At 62.4% G+C, this 17388-nt stretch overlaps 1 protein-coding gene across 8 annotated transcripts in view; it reads right to left on the reverse strand.

Annotated features, from left to right (window-relative positions):
- Nucleotides 1–17388, reverse strand: part of RIPOR1 (RHO family interacting cell polarization regulator 1) — a 110824-nt gene that overhangs the window by 18446 nt on the left and 74990 nt on the right. For 7 of the 8 annotated variants that reach the window (XM_044986722.1, XM_044986725.1, XM_044986718.1 and 4 more), the window contains 4 exons: nt 11597–11723; nt 3091–3243; nt 824–902; nt 308–331 (listed from right to left, as the gene is read on the reverse strand). In XM_044986722.1, coding sequence (XP_044842657.1) covers nt 308–331; nt 824–902; nt 3091–3243; nt 11597–11697 — 357 coding nt within the window. In that variant the 5' untranslated portion in view covers nt 11698–11723. Of the gene's footprint in view, nt 1–307; nt 332–823; nt 903–3090; nt 3244–3396; nt 3638–11596; nt 11724–17388 lie in introns of those variants that run through there. The other variant, XM_044986726.1, reaches the window with a different exon arrangement.

Consider the following 17388-nt stretch of genomic DNA (forward strand, 5'->3'; position numbering starts at 1 on the left):
GCGGCCCTTGGGGCCCTGTGGGCTCCGTACAGAAGAGGCTCCGACTGCAGCACAGACTCTGTGCGGTGGAGCAGGATATAAGGGGGTTAGCGGAGCCTGCCCCACGTTCCCCTGCACCGCAGGCACCGTCCCGCTGGGAGGCCTGCGTGGGAAGGGGAGCTGACCAGGGTGAATGGGTGAGGAGACCCAGGGCTCTGTGAGTGCCCAGTTCGGAGGGGAGGGAGAGGGCCCAAACGCAGCGTCAGGAGCTCAGCGAGGGGCCTGCCCCACTATTCCCCCGGTGGCTCTGTTCAGCACCAGCCCTTACCTTGTCGAGATCATAGAGAAAGCCCTAGAGAGGGGAGGAAAGGAGAGGGTGAGAGCTCGGAGAGGGGCACCGCATGCCCTGCACTGGGATCACGCATGGCACTGCCATCGGACATGCTAGCACCTGGTAGCTTGTCAGCGCAAACATGCAACACCCCAGCAGCGTGCATGTAACATGCAGCATGGGAGGCCCTGGGGTGGGGAGCCCCGTGCTAAGCAGCTCGCTGCCTGTGCGCCAGAACCTCAGCTGGGTTCCCACTGCCGCGCGCGGGCCACGGGGAGGGGCTGCCACAGGGCTCTGCGGCTCACACCCACGCACAAGCACGCTGGACTGTGGGGGAGGCACCGGGGGCCCACCCTGGGGATACCAGCCAGCGCCAGACTCGCCGCTCTCCAGCTCCCTTGTGGAGACACCCTGCCCAGGGACCCAGGACTGGCGGGCAGAGCGCACGGGGAGGAGCCGGAGCAGTGCCCAGGCAGAGCGGTGCCCACAGAGCCGAGCGCGACCCACACTCACCAGGCGGGAATTCCTCTTGGACTCGCGGATCTGGGTGCTGAGCTTCTCCAGTTCCAGCTGGTGCACCTCCAGGTAGGCTCTGCGGGCAAGAGCACCCCCGCATTAGCCCCCAGGCTGGGTGCAGAGACAGGCTGGGGAGCCCAGCCCCAATCAGTACAGAGACAGTGGCTGGCTGCGCCCGGCGCCCGCCCCCACAGCGAAACCGCACACCCAGCGCCCACCTCCCCAGCTCTCCCCCACACCCAGCACCCGCCTCTCCCCCCCAGCTCTCCCTCACACCCGGCGCCCGCCTCTCCCCCCAGCTCTCCCCCACACCCGGCGCCCGCCTCTCCCCCCCAGCTCTCCCTCACACCCGGCGCCCGCCTCTCCCCCCAGCTCTCCCTCACACCCGGCGCCCGCCTCTCCCCCCAGCTCTCCCTCACACCCGGCGCCCGCCTCTCCCCCCAGCTCTCCCCCACACCCGGCGCCCGCCTCTCCCCCCAGCTCTCCCCCACACCCAGCACCCGCCTCTCCCCCCCAGCTCTCCCTCACACCCAGCGCCCACCTCCCCAGCTCTCCCCCACACCCAGCACCCGCCTCTCCCCCCCAGCTCTCCCTCACACCCAGCGCCCACCTCCCCAGCTCTCCCCCACACCCAGCACCCGCCTCTCCCCCCCAGCTCTCCCCCACACCCAGCGCCCACCTCCCCAGCTCTCCCCCACACCCAGCACCCGCCTCTCCCCCTCAGCTCAACCCCACACCCAGCGCCCACCTCCCCAGCTCTCCCTCACTCCCGGCGCCCGCCCCCCTCAGCTCAACCCCACACCCAGCACTCGCCCCCCCAGCTCTCCCCCACACCCAGCACCCGCCTCTCCCCCTCAGCTCTCCCCCACACCCTGCCCCCCCCAGCTCAACCCCACACCCGGCGCCCACCTCCCCAGCTCTCCCCCACACCCGGCGCCCGCCTCTCCCCCCAGCTCTCCACAACACCCAGCACCCGACTCTCCCCCCCAGCTCTCCCTCACACCCAGCGCCCACCTCCCCAGCTCTCCCCCACACCCAGCACCCGCCTCTCCCCCCCAGCTCTCCCTCACACCCAGCGCCCACCTCCCCAGCTCTCCCCCACACCCAGCACCCGCCTCTCCCCCCCAGCTCTCCCCCACACCCAGCGCCCACCTCCCCAGCTCTCCCCCACACCCAGCACCCGCCTCTCCCCCGCAGCTCAACCCCACACCCAGCGCCCACCTCCCCAGCTCTCCCTCACACCCGGCGCCCGCCCCCCTCAGCTCAACCCCACACCCAGCACTCGCCCCCCCAGCTCTCCCCCACACCCAGCACCGCCTCTCCCCCTCAGCTCTCCCCCACACCCTGCCCCCCCCAGCTCAACCCCACACCCGGCGCCCACCTCCCCAGCTCTCCCTCACACCCGGCGCCCACCTCCCCAGCTCTCCCTCACACCCGGCGCCCACCTCCCCAGCTCAACCCCACACCCGGCGCCCACCTCCCCAGCTCTCCCTCACACCTGGCGCCCGCCCCCCTCAGTTCAACCCCACACCCGGCGCCCACCTCCCCAGCTCTCCCCCACACCCGGCGCCCACCTCCCCAGCTCTCCCCCACACCCGGCGCCCACCTCCCCAGCTCTCCCCCACACCCAGCACTCGCCCCCCCAGCTCTCCCCCACACCCAGCACCCGCCTCTCCCCCTCAGCTCTCCCCCACACCCTGCCCCCAACTCACATCCACGTACTGTGCCCAGCCCCTGCTCCCTCAGCCTTCCCCACACCCAGCCCCCGCCCCCACCGAGCACCCCCCCAGCTCATTCTCCCCCACTGGCCACCCCCTCCCACCCCCAGCTCTCACAGACAGTCACTCAGCAGGGAGGAAACAGGCCTCCGAGCGAGGAATCACAGTGCTTTACAATAAGGGCTGGTCGCAAACCACAGCCGTGTGCGCCCTGCCCGGCCCGGCCCGCAGACACCACCAAGCTCCTCGCAGCTGTCTGAGGGGGGGATTGACACAGGGCTGGGCTGGTGCCGGGGCTCGGACTGCCCTGGAGCAGCCACTTGGGCACAGCTCGGCTCTCCCGGGGCCACCGCCTGGCGTGGGGCGGGTAACGCCCAGCCACAGAGAATCGGTCTCATCTGCAGCCCAATGGCACAGCCGCCCAGTCCCCGTGCAGAGCCAGGCACCCCCTGCTCGGCGCCGTCCAGCTGCATGGCTGGCTGCTCCCCTTCCTGTGCAGCCGGGCTGGGCGCCGCGGGGCTGGGCGCCGCGGGGCAGGTCACTTACGTCAGCCCCTTCTTGAGCGCTTCGTACACCTCGTCCAGCCGGTCGGGCTGCGGCACCTTGGGTGGGGGGGACTTGTGGGACATGGAGAACATCCTCCTGACCCGAGAGCCAGTCTTCCTGGACACCGTTGGGGTGCTGAAGGGAGGCAGGTTCCTGAGGGGAGGAAGCACAAGGAGGCCAGGTGAGCTTCCTGCCGGCACGGCCACCTGGTCCCTGCTGCCCCGTGCCAGGAGCCGAGTGCCTGGGGACAAGGCCTCAGTGCAGGGGGAAGCGCCAGGAGCAATGGCAGCCATCGCCCTCTCCCACCTGCCATGGCTCAGTGGGAACCAGCCACCTTGGGCGAGTGCCAGGGTGCGGAGAGCTGCCGGTGGCTAGCCCTGCTCACAGCCGGGCAGTAGCAATGCCAGCAGCGGTGGGCGTCCCGTCTCCTTGACCACTCGCCCAGTCTAGCCAGGGCCATGCAGGGCTGGTGTAGGAAGGTTGAGAGGGCCCACATTCCCGCCCCCGTAGTCAAGAAGCCCAGTCCCAGCCTGGCCTGGACCACAATTCACAGGGCCAGAACCGCAGCCAAAGCCACCGGGCCCATGTCTAATCATCGCCATGTCTGCAGCGGTGAGCCTGCCGGTAACACCAGGTCGATCCGGCCTCTGACACAGGTCCCGGCCATGGAAACGCGCCGCTCTAGGCATGTTAATAACTCATGAAGAAACCCACCCCGCACCAGATCAAACCTCTCAGCGCTGGAGAGAGGAGCCTTGCGGTGCGACCTGATGGGCAACGCACCCTGGGCTCTGAGCGACCAGGGAGCGGGAGCCCATGGCCTGGGCACTCGATTGCCAAGGAAGAACCGGGAGGGGGGGCAGGTTCTCCAGCAACCAGCACCACAACCATCAAAGCCGACTCTGACAAGAGAGCTAGGGAGGCCCAGAGGGAGGCCCAGAGGCAGGAACTGGCTGTAATGGAGTCGAAGAGACAAAACCCTCTACCTGCTGGCTCCACTTCCCCAAAAATCCAGAAATGGGAGCAACTAGGGAGAGCTCAGTGGAGGGGGAGGGATAGCTCAGTGCTTTGAGCATGGGCCTGTGTCACCGAGTCCCCGGGCGCTGCTCTGGAACAGCTCCCCACAAAGCCAGTCAGGACTCTGGGGAGCCTCCTCTCCCTTGGAGCAGACTGTTTTCAGGGCAAGAAGCTCACACGGCTTCACCTCCTGGGTCTCTCCTTGGAGCATTCAGCATCCTCTGCCCCTCCGTGCGCTTCCCCCAGCGAGTCCGCCCAGGCGGGGTCCTGGGGGGGCCACAGGGTCCTGCACCCCCACTTCGCAGTCAGACGTGACTCTCAGCCAGCCAGTATCACAGAGGTTTATTCAATTACATGAACACGGTCTAAAACAGAGCTTGTAAGTACCGCGAACCGGACCCCTCCGCCAGGTCCATTCTGGGGGGCAGTGAGCCAGACCCCCACGTCTGCACTTCACTCCTCGTCCCCAGCCAGCCCCAGACTGAAAACCCCCCCCAGCCCCTCCTCCTCTGCTCAGCCCCTTTCCCGAGCCAGGAGGTCACCTGACCTCTTTGTCTCCAACACCTTCAGTTGGCACCTTTGCAGAGGAGGGGCCCAGCCATCAGTTGCTAGGAGACCGAGTGCCAGGCATTTAGGTGCACTGGCCCTTTGCTCTGTAGCAATCACACACCCTGATCCACCACCTAGATACTTAAGAACTGCATAGGGGACACTGGCACCAACACGGTATTCAGAGAAAACATTAAGAACATTCCCACTTCGTCACAGCCTGCTAAACCCAGAGTTGTGAGTTCAATCCTTGAGGGGGCCACTTAGGGGATCTGGGGCAAAAATCAGTACTTGGTCCTGCTAGTGAAGGCAGGAGGCTGGACTCAATGACCTTTCAAGGTCCCTTCCAGTTCTACGAGATAGGTATAGCTCCAATTATTATTTTTTATTATTATGGTATGATGAATCCAGCGATATTACCAAATATTTCATCACCTTCGAGAGACCGTGCACCCTCTGTGCCATCCCTGAAGATCACAAGATGACCACATTGATAGCAAAATTGATTGGCAGAGCTCTGGACATATTCAATAAGATACCTATTGAGATGCTTCAAACTATGGTAAATTTAAGGAACTGGTTTTGAAACAGTTTCAGGTTACACCTGAAACCTACAGGGTTAAAATCAGGAGTCTTAAGAGGGGTTCTGGATTGAGTAATGTGGCTTATGTAAATGAAATGAGAGATTTGGTAGATAAGTGGGTGAGGAGCAAAGGCATTACAAGCTTGGAAGAAATGTGTGATTTGGTTACTCAGGAACAATTCCTGAATATGTGCAGTGATGATGTAAAACAGTATTTGTGAGACAAAAAGGTGGATGCAGTGGGTGGATTAGCTGGGTTTGCAGACTCTTATGAGCAAGCACAAGCTGCAGCTAAACATAAACCACTGGCAGAGGGGTCCAGGGTTGGGGCAAAGCAGAATCCCCTGGGAAAAAGGAGGCTGGACGTTCACCTCCCCATTCTCCTGTTACTCTCCCCAAATCTCCTGCAGAAGCAGAGGAGCCCAGGAGGTGCTATCACTGTAAGTCCACTGAGCACCTGAGGAGTAAGTGTCCCTTGCTGAGTGGGAGCAGGCAGCAACTAACACATGAAGCTGCTGCTTCTCAGAGCCAGGCTGCGGCCTCTTTCCACATAGGATTTGTAAAACTTGCTTCTACCCAAGCAAGCAGTGAGCAGATGCAAGCCCTTGAAGTGAATGGGAAAGTGCTTCTTGGGTTAAGAGATATGGGAGCTGGAATTTCCCTGGAGGGACCTGATCCAGGAGAAGGATTTGTTGCCAGGGGAAATGGCAGAATGGTCAGGGGTTACAAGGTTCTTGCACCTTTAGCTAAAGTACACCTTTACACATTTGCAGCCTGAACTGACTGTTGCAACGGCGACACACAATTTTGAACCATTTCTACTGGGGACTGATTTCTTTAATGTGGCAGAATCTGGCCCAGGGTTGGTTAGCAGTGAGACGGAATCTTGTGCTGAAGCCCCGGAGGTGGGGGTGAAGTCACAGGGGTTGCTGGGGGAATAGGAGAGTGTCTCTTAGATTCCTCTGTGGCAGTAAAGGATGCAGCTTTGGGGGCAGGGATGGTCATAGCCAGTTCCCGTAGCCCCGGGACTCAAGGCAAGTTCCAGAGGGAGGGGCTGGAGGGGAATGTACCACCTTGTAGCAGGGGCAGGGCCTGCCCTGGGGTGCACAGAGACATGTCCCCCGAAGGTGGACGTTGGGATCCTGGTGACCGCTGGGGTGGGAACAGACCCCAAGGACTCTGTAGCTGGAAGCAAGCCCCACCTGAGTGAAAGGGGGAACTTTGCTGGCCAGTGAAGGTCTGTCATAGCTGGTAGCTGTGAGCCCGCAGCTGGACCAGGGTCACCTTCCCTTTCGGGGGACACAGGAGTGTCTGACCCAGAGGGGAGCCCAGACGGAAGGTGAGGGGGGACCGGAGAGGGGTAGGGAGGATCTTTCCCAGGAGGAGGGTGAAAAGTCTGCATTTAAAATGCCAGACCCCCCTCCTGTGGATCCGGTTTTGAGGGAAAACGGGGGGTCAGATCACCTGGAGGGGAGCACCCTCCCAGCTGACCTGCTGGGAACAGAAAGTGGGGTGTCCAAAGGGGTTTTACCAGTCCAAGGCAACTCATTGAAAGATGTTCCTGCTACTCTTGTAAGAGAGAGAACTGCCTCTTCAAGGCAGGAGGAAAAAATTCTCTGCATGGGTGAAACTTCACTAGGGAGTGGTCCAGCCCAAAGAAACCCCAGAGGGAGGGGCCGAGGGCAGGCATGGGGGCAGTGCACCCTTTCCTTGCCAGAGCCTCAGACACATGCCTGAATTAAAAACCTTCTCCAAAGGGGCAGAAGCCTCTGCATCAGCGTGCCTACCAGGGGGCACAAAGAAATGGGAAAATGCAGTAGACGCTAAACAAGCTAAATCCTGTGAACAAAGCCTGTCCACCGTAGATTTGCTGTTAATCTTGCGTCTTTTACTACTTCATCTATGGGTCAAGACAAAGGCGATAATACTAGTGGTTAACCCTTTAAAGATGTGGGACATACCGGATTGGTGGAAGAAACTGTTGTATGTGCTAGGGATGGTGACAAGACACTCCCCCAAGCATGTTACCCTTCAGCTTATACCTGTAAACAGGCTGGAAGCTTGGCACAGCAGCAAACGCAAAACAGGCCCATGCTGCTGTGTCGAAGGGGAAACTGAGGCACACCGCCTCATGGCATTGGTGGCTAAATGCCAAGACACCTACACTTTGACAGTTATTGCTGTCTGCATTCTGTTAGCATTACTACACCCCAACCTGTTTTCAGGCACCCGGGGACCAGGAACCTCAAAACTTGCTAGCTCACAAGACAGGGTGCTGGAGTCCTAAGCTGGCAGGGAAAGCAGGGGCAGAAGTAGTCTTGGCACATTGCGTGGCAGTTCCCAAGGGAGTCTCTGATCCAACCCATCAGAAGCGGGTCCAGTCCAAGGCCTAGAGCTCCGGGCCAAGGACCATGAGCAAGGACTCCACTCTTCTGGCACAACCGAACGCTCCCCGTCCGGGTAACGCTCGCCAGTCCCAGACCGGGGACCGTCCGCTCGAGGGCCAGGCGCACCGCTCCGACCCGCCTTCTCTCGCACCCCTGAGCGGCAAGGAAACTGCAAAAGCCAACCACTCCAGGGCATGCACAATGCTCCCCTGGGGAGGTGAGAGAGAATGAACCAGCCAGGACAGAGGAGAGTCACACTCCCTAATGCCCTGTTGCCTCCATCTCCCGAGGCCAAGCCACACGGGTGGGCCCAGGACATGTGAGAGAGCTGTACAAGAGGAGCCGTTCCTGAACGTGGGGGAGCCATGGCTCACAGCATCTCTCCAGAGCCTTCTCTGCACTAGGGGCTTTTGCAAAATGGCTCCTGCCATCACTGCCCCTGGTGCCACTCCACAGGCAGGGCCCGGTGGGGTTCAGCAGGTGAAATGCTGATGGTCCCTGGAGCCCCGTCTCCGGGAGCAGCCAGGAGGGAAACATCTTGTAAAAACCCCCATGTAGACACAGCCAAACAGAATTCCCTATCAATGCCCAGGGCACAGCTTGCCACGTTATTCCTGAATGGCTGGGCCTAGCAAACGGCGCGGGCACAAGCAGCGCTTTCAAGTCCCCCAGCTGGCAGGGCTGTCGTGGCAGCAGGGGCAGTGCCAGCTTCTCTCCTGTGTGCTTGGAGGCCATCGCTGCGGGCGGGTCTGCCCGCCTCTGCCTGGTGCTATCTGAGGCAAACAGCTCCAGGGAATACGACGAGGAAGACCATGCTGTCTGACCCTCAGCAATTCCCACTGCTGCTTTCACTGAGACCAGGGCAGCGGCCCCACACAGCACACGCCACAGCTAGGTCAAACCCACACCCCCAGGCCATTCCAACACGTAGCCTCCTTCTCCTTCAAGGAGGTGGCCCCTGCCGCAATGTCTCCCCTCAGCCCTGGCCGCAGGGCAGCTGGCAGCTCTCCACGGTCTGCTGGTGGCTCTCCGGGGTTTGTTGGCCAGGAGAGGCGAGGTCCTGCAGGACCACACTGGCCACTGGCCGTGCAGGGCAGCCCATTAGGGATGAGAGGTGCTGGAGAAGAAAAGCAGAGTCCACCCCCTGGAGGGCAGGAGAAGCCCAGGCCAGGGTTACAGAGCTCAGGCTTAGCCCAAAGGCCAGTCTCCTGTACTGGTGTCCGTTTCCCCAGCCCTCCCCACGGCTCTGTCTGCAGTGCATGGGGCGCAGGCCTCCCTGAAACGCTGGAGGCTTTGGGGTGAGCCAGCCGCAGGAGCAGAGCAAGGCTATGGTGAAGAGAGATCCTGGTCCAGTGAAGTGTCCCTCAGCAACAGAGAACCAGGACGAGGGAGAATGGGGTTCCCAAACTGCTGCCTGGGGCCCTGCAGTGCTGGCTCCTCCTCGTCTCCACCAGCCCAAGGATACTACAGCCAACCCCTCGCTCCCGTGGCACCTCCACCAGCCGGGACTGGCCTGTCACCACCCCTAGGAGTCCCCAGATCAGACCAGGGCGGGGACAGGAACATTTCCCCAATCCTCTCTCCGCGGGGCTGCCCCAAGGGCAGCTCCCCGCTGGCCCTAGCCGGGAGGGAAGCCAGCCTTGGCACTGGGCACTTTCCTCAGTCTGGAGCAGCCTGGGCTCGGCCCCGACCCCCGAACGCCTTTGGGTTTGCGGTGTCATCTCCACCTGGGGGGTCCTGACTGGGAGCACGTCGCACTCGCTGTGCCCAGGGGTGAGCGATGCCTGAGGGACAGAAGGGAGCCATGGCCATTGCTCAGACCGTGCTGCTCTGGGACAGCTCTGCCCTTCCACCATGGGAAGTGGAGACACAGACCCCTGGGCAACCTGTCCTGCCAGGGAGCAGGAGCCGTGTGTACAAAAGCCACCGTCTCCTAGAAACCTGGAGCATGACCCTGGGGCATCCTCCTCTCGGGAAAGCCCCTGGCCATGCCCACAGCCCCACCAGAGCTGGACACCCCCGTTTCTGAAACATCGCCCCATGCTGGCTCCCTGCCCGCAGCCTGGCTCGTCCTGCTTGGGCTGGGGATCTCCAAATGCAACCCCTGGGGACGTCCCTGCCTAATGGGGCACGGGGCCCTCCCTACAGGCCTGGAGAATGGGCACCAGGACTCCTGGGTTCCATGCCAAGCTCTGCGCCACAGGGATGATTCCCTCCTCCCTGCGAGGCTGAGCCGTGGGCCTCTGGGGGCACTGGGAGAGCCAGTGAGTGCTCACACTGCGATGGGTCAGGCGAAGGCATTCAGCCCCATGGCCTGCACTGCTCCCTGCCCCGCCCCCACAACAAGGGACTGCCCCCCGAGTCACTGTGCAAGCGACAGGCCAGAACCCAGCCTCCTCCACGGCCACAAGGCCAAGCAATCCCTGGCACAAGCCTCCCGGACCCGGCCAGGCAGTGGGCAGCAGCACTCTGCCAGGAAGAGGATCCTCCTGCCCGGGCACAGGGCACTGCAGGGCACCTCTGAGCTATGGCACAACAAAGGCCACAGAGGGGTTGTGCCCAAGGGGCATGGCACATGCCTTAGCCACGCTGGGAGCCGCCAGAGCACCACTGCACTGCCTGAAGCCTGTCCTGTAGCTGAGCCGTTTCCAAAGCCACTGGTGGGCTCTCCTGGCATGGTGTGTCGGGTTCCCACTGCCGCCGCCTGGGAGGGCCCTGCCTCCCCTCCCACAGGCCAGCACCCCACTGCGGTCGCTGCCTCGGCCCCACAGCCTCCCGCTGGACCTGTGCAGTGAGGACTTACTGTCCTGTTAACCACACTGCCTCCCTCTGGCCAGTAACCTGCCCTGCACACGCCTCCCCTCCCCCCATGTACTGCCCAGCCACCTAGTGCAGCCGTGGCCTCTGGTGGTGCTGGGCCCGAGGGCAGCTCCTCCAGCAGCAGGGGCCCCAGGCTGGCTCCAGGCTCCAGCTGCCTTTACTGGTGCCCAGGTGCTTTGCGGCCAGGGGGAGTAGCTGGAGCAATGCCGCAGCCAGCAGCGCATCGGGGCCTGCAGCACTCTGGGTAGGAATGGCTCAGCCCAGCCATGACATGACTTGCCAACAGGCTGCATCTCAGGGGAGTGGCAGGTGGCTCCGTGCCTCTCCACGCTGCAAGGGCCTTGGGACAGGCAGCTCCAGGAGCACTGAGCCCTGCAGCCCTCTGGATCCATGGACAACGCCCCAGGGCCGCTTCCCAGTCTCAGCAGCGCGGGGAGCAAAGCCAGCGTCTGGTGAGCTCCCCAAGCTGGAGCCAAGCAGAACATCCCACATTCCTATGAGCCCCCCTCAGGCTCCAGGACCCCACAGCACTGCCAAGCGAGGGACCCCGAGCACCCCTCCACTGCAGTCACCTCTGGGGAGCAGCCGCTTGGCCCACAGCAGCTGGCACAACGGGGAGGGGGAGGATCGCTGTAGGGAAGGGCTGCGGGCAGATGGGGACTCGGAGCCGAACATCTGAGCTGGGGGAGCAGAGCTCGGTCTGAAGAGCTGCTGGATGACCCCATCACCCCCCATCACACTGTAAGCCACTCCCCGGGCTGCAGGGACGCTGCACCCATCTCGCACAGCAGCGGTGGGTGGATCAGGTCCCAAGCCAGAGCATTGCCCGGCTGCTTGGCAACCACCCGATTCTCCCACAGGATGCGCCGGCCGGGCCCTGCCCAGTCAGGCTCCAGGAAGGTCCCCGCCACAGACTCTATGAAGGGAGCCGACGGGGACCAGGAGTCAGCGAAGCGTCGACGGAGCAGGGGCCTGGGAGTCTGGATTCTCTGCCCCTTTCTTGCATCTGTCTGATGCCGTGAGCCCGCTGTGCGAGGTGCCGCGGAGATCCCTGCTGCGCGGGTTCGTGTCAGGGGAGGGGCACCCCGGCACACGCTCGGGCTGCCCGATGCCCTGCCCCCGCCAGCAGGAGCCAGCCCCCGGGCCCTACCTGAAGGCCTTGTCCTGGGTCGAGTTCACGCCGGCGAAGGACTGGCTCCTATTGATCCTGGCCGCAAGGGCGCGCCGCTGGGGACGCACAGAGAGCGACATGGTGGAGTGCGACCTGGAGGGCCTCCCTGCGGGGGAAGGAAACGACATGGTGAGGACGGGGGACAGCTGGGTGTGCTGGGCTGGCACAGGGAGAGTCAGGCTCCTGGGGCGATGGCAGGGAGAGGGGCCACCTCGACTCAAGCTCCAGCATGGAGTCCCGCTCTCCCAACGCCGCTGGCTGGTCCCTGCAGCTCCACGCCCGGTCCTTCCCTGGCACTGCTGCCATGCCAGGCTGGGTGAGAGCCAGGCCTTCCAGAGCGGCATCACATGGCAGGTAGCAGGGCTCCAGCGCCGTCACCCCGAGCAATGGGGCCAGGTGCCGGCCTGAGAACAGGGCCCAGAGCTCCAGCAGGCCGCCTGGGAGCAGAGTGTGTGTGGCACACGGCTCTGGGACCCAGCTCAGCTCCTGGCTGCCCTGGTGCTGCCCCCTGCCCTATCCGCTGAGCCATGGGCCAAGCAACTCCCTGCATCCCGGCCAGCCGCACTCCCTCTGGAGCCAGCCAGGCACCAGCCGAACAGAGCACGTGGCAGGGCAGGAGGCAGGGCCCAAGATGTCAGTGCCGGGAAGGACAGGCATCGGGGGGAGCTGAGCCAAAGGCCCAAGACAGCAGGAAACACTCATTGTCCCAGGCGCACCAAGCCTTCCCGGAGCCCAGCTTCCCGGCCCGAGGCCAGCCCAGCCCAGGAGCCCTGCCCAGCACAGGCCTCAGCCGACCGGCAGGGGCTGCACGCAACCCCCCCCCCCCCCATCATTCCCTGAGACACTGCTCCCGTGCCCCAAAGATCCCTCCCCCAGGGAATCACAGCCCGCCCCTTGGCAAAGCACGCCACACCCTGCAGGGGGCACTGCGTGGCCCCACAGCTCCCACACGCCCTGCAGCTGGGGGCACATGGCATCGTAACCATGGAGAGCCCCATGCCCTCGAGCCTGGGGTGGAAGCTGGCTGCCCCCGCTTGGGCGGGTGGATGCATCACCCCAGGGGCCTGCGCTCAGCCAGGTCTCTGCGGATGCAGCAGGCACCAGGGCAGCGCTGGGCAGACACGGGAGCATTTCGAGGGCGCTCCGCTGGGAGATCGCAGAGCCCAGGCCATCCCGGCGCCAGGTCGGGGCAGCATTGCCAGCTCCCAGCCCCCGCAATCCACTAAGGCCCCCGCCTGCTGCACTAGCCGCCAGGAAGGAAGCCCCAGGACAGCAGAGCCTGCTGGAAAGTCCCCGACCCACCCTGCAGCCGGAGAGCCCCCAGGAGCCGCTCTGGGGAAGGAAAGGGAGTGAGGCAGCTGGCTTCCCGGCCCGAAGGCCGGGCCTGCCTGGGGAACACCGCATAGGGAGGGCCCAGCGTTCTCTGCACGGCTGATCCACCAGGACTGCCCCGCAAGTCCTGCTAGGGTGCTGCATATTCCACAGATAGCCAGTTCCTGGGAAGAGGTATGGACCAGTGGCTGGGAGCCAGGACCTCTTAGGCCTTGAGCCCATCCCTGACCGCACTGTGACTCAGTTTCCCCCTGGGTAAAGAGGGGGAGAGGATATTGACAAAGGACATGTGCTCTGCACTGCTACTGCCCCCCTTCCTGCTCCCCACACTGCTCAGAGCCCCCTCTTGCCCACTGCCTCTCACTCCAGCTACCCCTCCCCGCACCGGGGCAGCCCCACAACTCACAGGCGCATGCACCCTCCTACAGCAGCCTCCCCAGTGCTGCAAAGATGGAGCCACAAGGGCCCATGCCCCTGTCTGGCTCTTAAGTCCCAGGGAACAAGCCCAACCCCCGCCTAGCTCTGCGACGTGGCACCAGCCAGCGGCTCTCCGCCATCCCCTGACAGGGAAGGGAAGGGAACATGTGCCCCCAATCCCTTTGGTGCCCCCCTGCTGCCCCAGGCTGGCCATGGAGCCATATCTACTCCCCATGCAATGATCCATGCCCAGCACCTCACAAGGCGTGTGGGGGGGGATGGTGCCAAATCCAGCCACAGCCCGGTAACCCCCGAGGGGCTGGAGGACGCCCCGAGCCTTAGGTCTGTGTGATCCCCTAAAGAACGGCCACACTGGGTCAGACCAATGGTCTGTCTAGCCCAGGGGTCGGCAGCCTTTCAGCAGTGCTGTGCCGAGTCTTCATTTAGTCACTCTGATTTCAGGTTTCGCGTGCCAGTCACACGTTTTAACATTTTTAGAAGCTCTCTTTCTATAAGTCTATAATATATAACTAAACTAGTGTTGTATGTAAAGTAAATAAGATTTTTTAAATGTTTAAGAAGCTTAATTTAAAATTAAATTAAAATGCAGAGCCTCCCGGACCGGTGGCCAGGACCCGGGCAGTGTGAGTGCCACTGAAAATCAGCCCACGTGCCGCCTTCGGCACACGTGCCATTGCCTACCCCTGATCTAGCCCAATATCCTGTCTTCTGACAGTGGCCAATGCCAGGTGTTTCACTGGGAATGAACAGAACAGGGAATCATCAAGTGACCCATCCCGTCACCCATTCCCAGACGCTGGCAGTCAGAGGCTAGAGACACCCAGAGCACGGGATTGCATCCCTGGCCATTTTGGCTAATAGCCATTGATGGAACTCAGCGTGGCCCAGGCCACCCACTAAGCATCAGGCCAAGGCAGATGTGGCCAGCCCGCAGATTGCAGGAGGGCTGGCCGGCCACACGGCCGTATTCGCAGCAGACACACCGCCACACTGAAGGAGCGGCCCTCTGGGGAGCCATCTGCCTTCCCTGGGGTCTGCGGAGACATGGGCTGGCCACTGGGAGCGGATGCCAGAGGGAAGCTGAAAATACCAGGCCACAGCAGAAGACCCTGGCACAACCTCCTCCTGCCCATCAGCGTGGCTACGCAGGGGCAATGCGCAGAGAGCGCAGTCCACACCCCGGAGAACTGCTCAGGGCCTTGAGTAACTTGGGCACAGCCCCTCCGCCACACCGATGTGCCCGCACTGCCCAGGCGGTCACCGTACCCAGACCCCGTCATGGCTCCAGGAGCTGCCATGGTCCAAGGCACAGTGCGTAGAGTCACACAGACATAGGCCTGGAAGCACCTCGACAGGCCACCTAGGCCAGGCCCCTGCACTGAGGCAGGACCACATGTTACCTAGACCAGCCCTGAGAGGGGTTTGTCCAAACTGTCCTTAAAAACTTCCAGTGATGGGCATTCCACAGCCTCCCTCGGAAATTCCCCCTGTGCTTAACCACCGACAGGTGGGACATTCCTCCTGATGTCCAAGCTAAACCGCCCGCTGCAATTCGAGCCCATTGCTTCTTGTCCTGTCGCCAGTGGCTAAGGAGAACTTATCACCTTCCTCTTTATAACAACCTTGTACCCACATCCCTCTTCAGTCTTCTCTTCTCCAGACTCAACAAACCCAATTGCTTCAATCTCCCCTCACAGGTCATGTTCTCTAGACCTTTGATCAATTTTGTTGCTTTTCTCTGGACTTTCTCCAGTTTGTGCATGTCCTTCCGAGGTGTGGTGCCCAGAACTGGACACAGGGCTCCAGCTGAAGCCTTCTCAGTGTGAGTGGAGTGGAAGAATTACTCCTCGTGCCTTGCTGTACAGCACTCAGAGGGCTAGTCTGCACTACAGCTGGTAGTGAAGACACTCTATGACGACGGGAGAGCTCCACCTCCCGAGCAGTGGTAGCTGTGTTGGTGGGAGCGCTTCTCACCCTGATACAGCGCTGTGCACATGGGCGCTTAGGTAGGCGTAACTTACATCACTTGGGGGGTGGCTTTTTCACAAAGGGGTCTGCACCTCCATTCAACATTTTGTAGGGGTTCGCAAATGAAAAAAGGAGGAAAACTACTGCTCTAGTTCAACCCAGCGAGTGACCCCGTGCCCCATACTGCAGAGGAAGACGAAGAAAACCCCAGGGTCTCTGCCAATCTGATCCGGGGAAAATTCCTTCCCTCCCCCAAATACAGCGATCAGTTAGATGCCGAGCACGTGGGTGAGACCCATCAGGCAGATACCCGGGAAAGAATTCCCTGTAGTAACTCAGAGCCCTCCCCAGCTAGAGTCCCATCACCGGCCATTGGAGATATCGGCTGACAGCAGTTGCGGCTGGGGATCTATCCCAGAATGACATTTGGTTTTTTTGCAATAGTACGTTGGTGATTCCTGTTCAGTTTGTGAACCAGCATAACCCCAGCTCCCTCGCTGCAGTGCTCCTCCTAGGCAGTCATTTCCTACTCTGTATGTGTGCAACCGCTTGGTCCTTCCTCAGTGGAGCACTTTGCATTTGTCCTGTTGATGTCAGACCATTTCTCCAGTTTGTCCAGCTCATTCTGAATTTAATCCTGCCCTCCAAAGGCACCCCCTCCTGCCCGCAGGCGTTATGAGTGTGCTTTCGATGCCCTAATCCAAATCATCTGTGAAGCTACTGAACCGAACCGGAGCCAGGACTCCCACTGGCAGCCACTACCCTGCTGAGGAGTGACTGCGAGAGTCTCCCGTCTGTTACAGCAGCTCAGAGTCTCCTTAGCGAGTCCAAGCAGGAGCCCGCATCTCACAGGCCCCTCAAGCCCACGTTGCAGGAGGCCAGGGGCTGGCTCACCAGCCACGCTCCAGCAGGGTCCCACACGCAGCCCTGCTGCCTCCAGCAGGAGCCCCTGGGCTGCCCTGGGGTTTGGCGGAGGTGGACACTCTGCTCGCCATGTCAGTGCCCAGGAGAGGGGACACTCACTCCTGCCAGAGAACAAGGCCCCGGCTCACCCCATGGCATGGTAGTGCCCAGGTCGTGGTGTCTGCTGGGCAGCCCAGCTCCCCCAAGGCTGTGGGGGAAGGCGCAGGGGACGGCAGCTCACACTCACCTCACCAGATGGCAAAGCAAGGAGCCCCGGAGGGAGCCACAAGGAGGAAGAAAGTCCCAAAGGGCAGCGTGGCTGTGGCCAGAGCCTGGCAGAGCTGGGTCTTGCCATGAGATTCCTGTTCGCTCTGGAAGCTGCTGGCACCGACGGCCCCTTTCACCCCCGAACGACTCCATGCAGGTGGGTGTCCAACCCCACCCCGAACGGCCACACAAAGGGCCGGAGGGGGCACAGCTCCCTCTCCCGGGCGCCCGCCTGCTCACAGAGCTGTGCAGGGAAGGCCAAGGCTCCAGCAGCAGAGGGGCTGAACAGATGGGGCAGGGATAACGCGCTGAGGGGGCGGCGCTCAGGGCCCAGCACAGGACTCCTCGGCTCCCTAACTGGCTTATGCAGCATTTCCTCCTCTCGCCCGGGGGGCAGCCAAGCAGCTGGGCGTGTGGGCACTGTGCCAACTGGGAGGAAGGCATGGGGGGGGTCAGCTACCCATGACACTGCCCCCCGCGCAGCAGCAGGTGCGATATGGCAGTGCCAACCCTCCAGCCACTGACGGGGCCAGCCACTGGGGCCTGCCTGGCATGGGGGCGGGTCCTCGGCACACTGCTGCCAGCGGGGTGCTCTCCCTGGGCTCAGCCTCTCTGACAGCGATACCTGAGCAACAACATCCCAGCGGGGCTGCCTGAACAGGGAGCTGGATTCAGCCCCATCCCTGCCCTGGGATGCCAGCACCACTGTGCTGCGCTGGGCACCCCACTCTGGCTGCAGCGCCCTGTATCCCCCTCAACTGCTCACACAGAACCAGCCCCGCCCCAGCTGCTGGCTCGGCCCGGCGCTCTCCGGGCTAGCCTGCCTGACCCCGCTGCATGGTCGTTTCCCCCGGCCCGGTCCT

The sequence above is a fragment of the Mauremys mutica genome, chromosome 14, assembly GCF_020497125.1.
Source record: "Mauremys mutica isolate MM-2020 ecotype Southern chromosome 14, ASM2049712v1, whole genome shotgun sequence".
NCBI classification, from domain to species: domain Eukaryota; kingdom Metazoa; phylum Chordata; order Testudines; family Geoemydidae; genus Mauremys; species Mauremys mutica.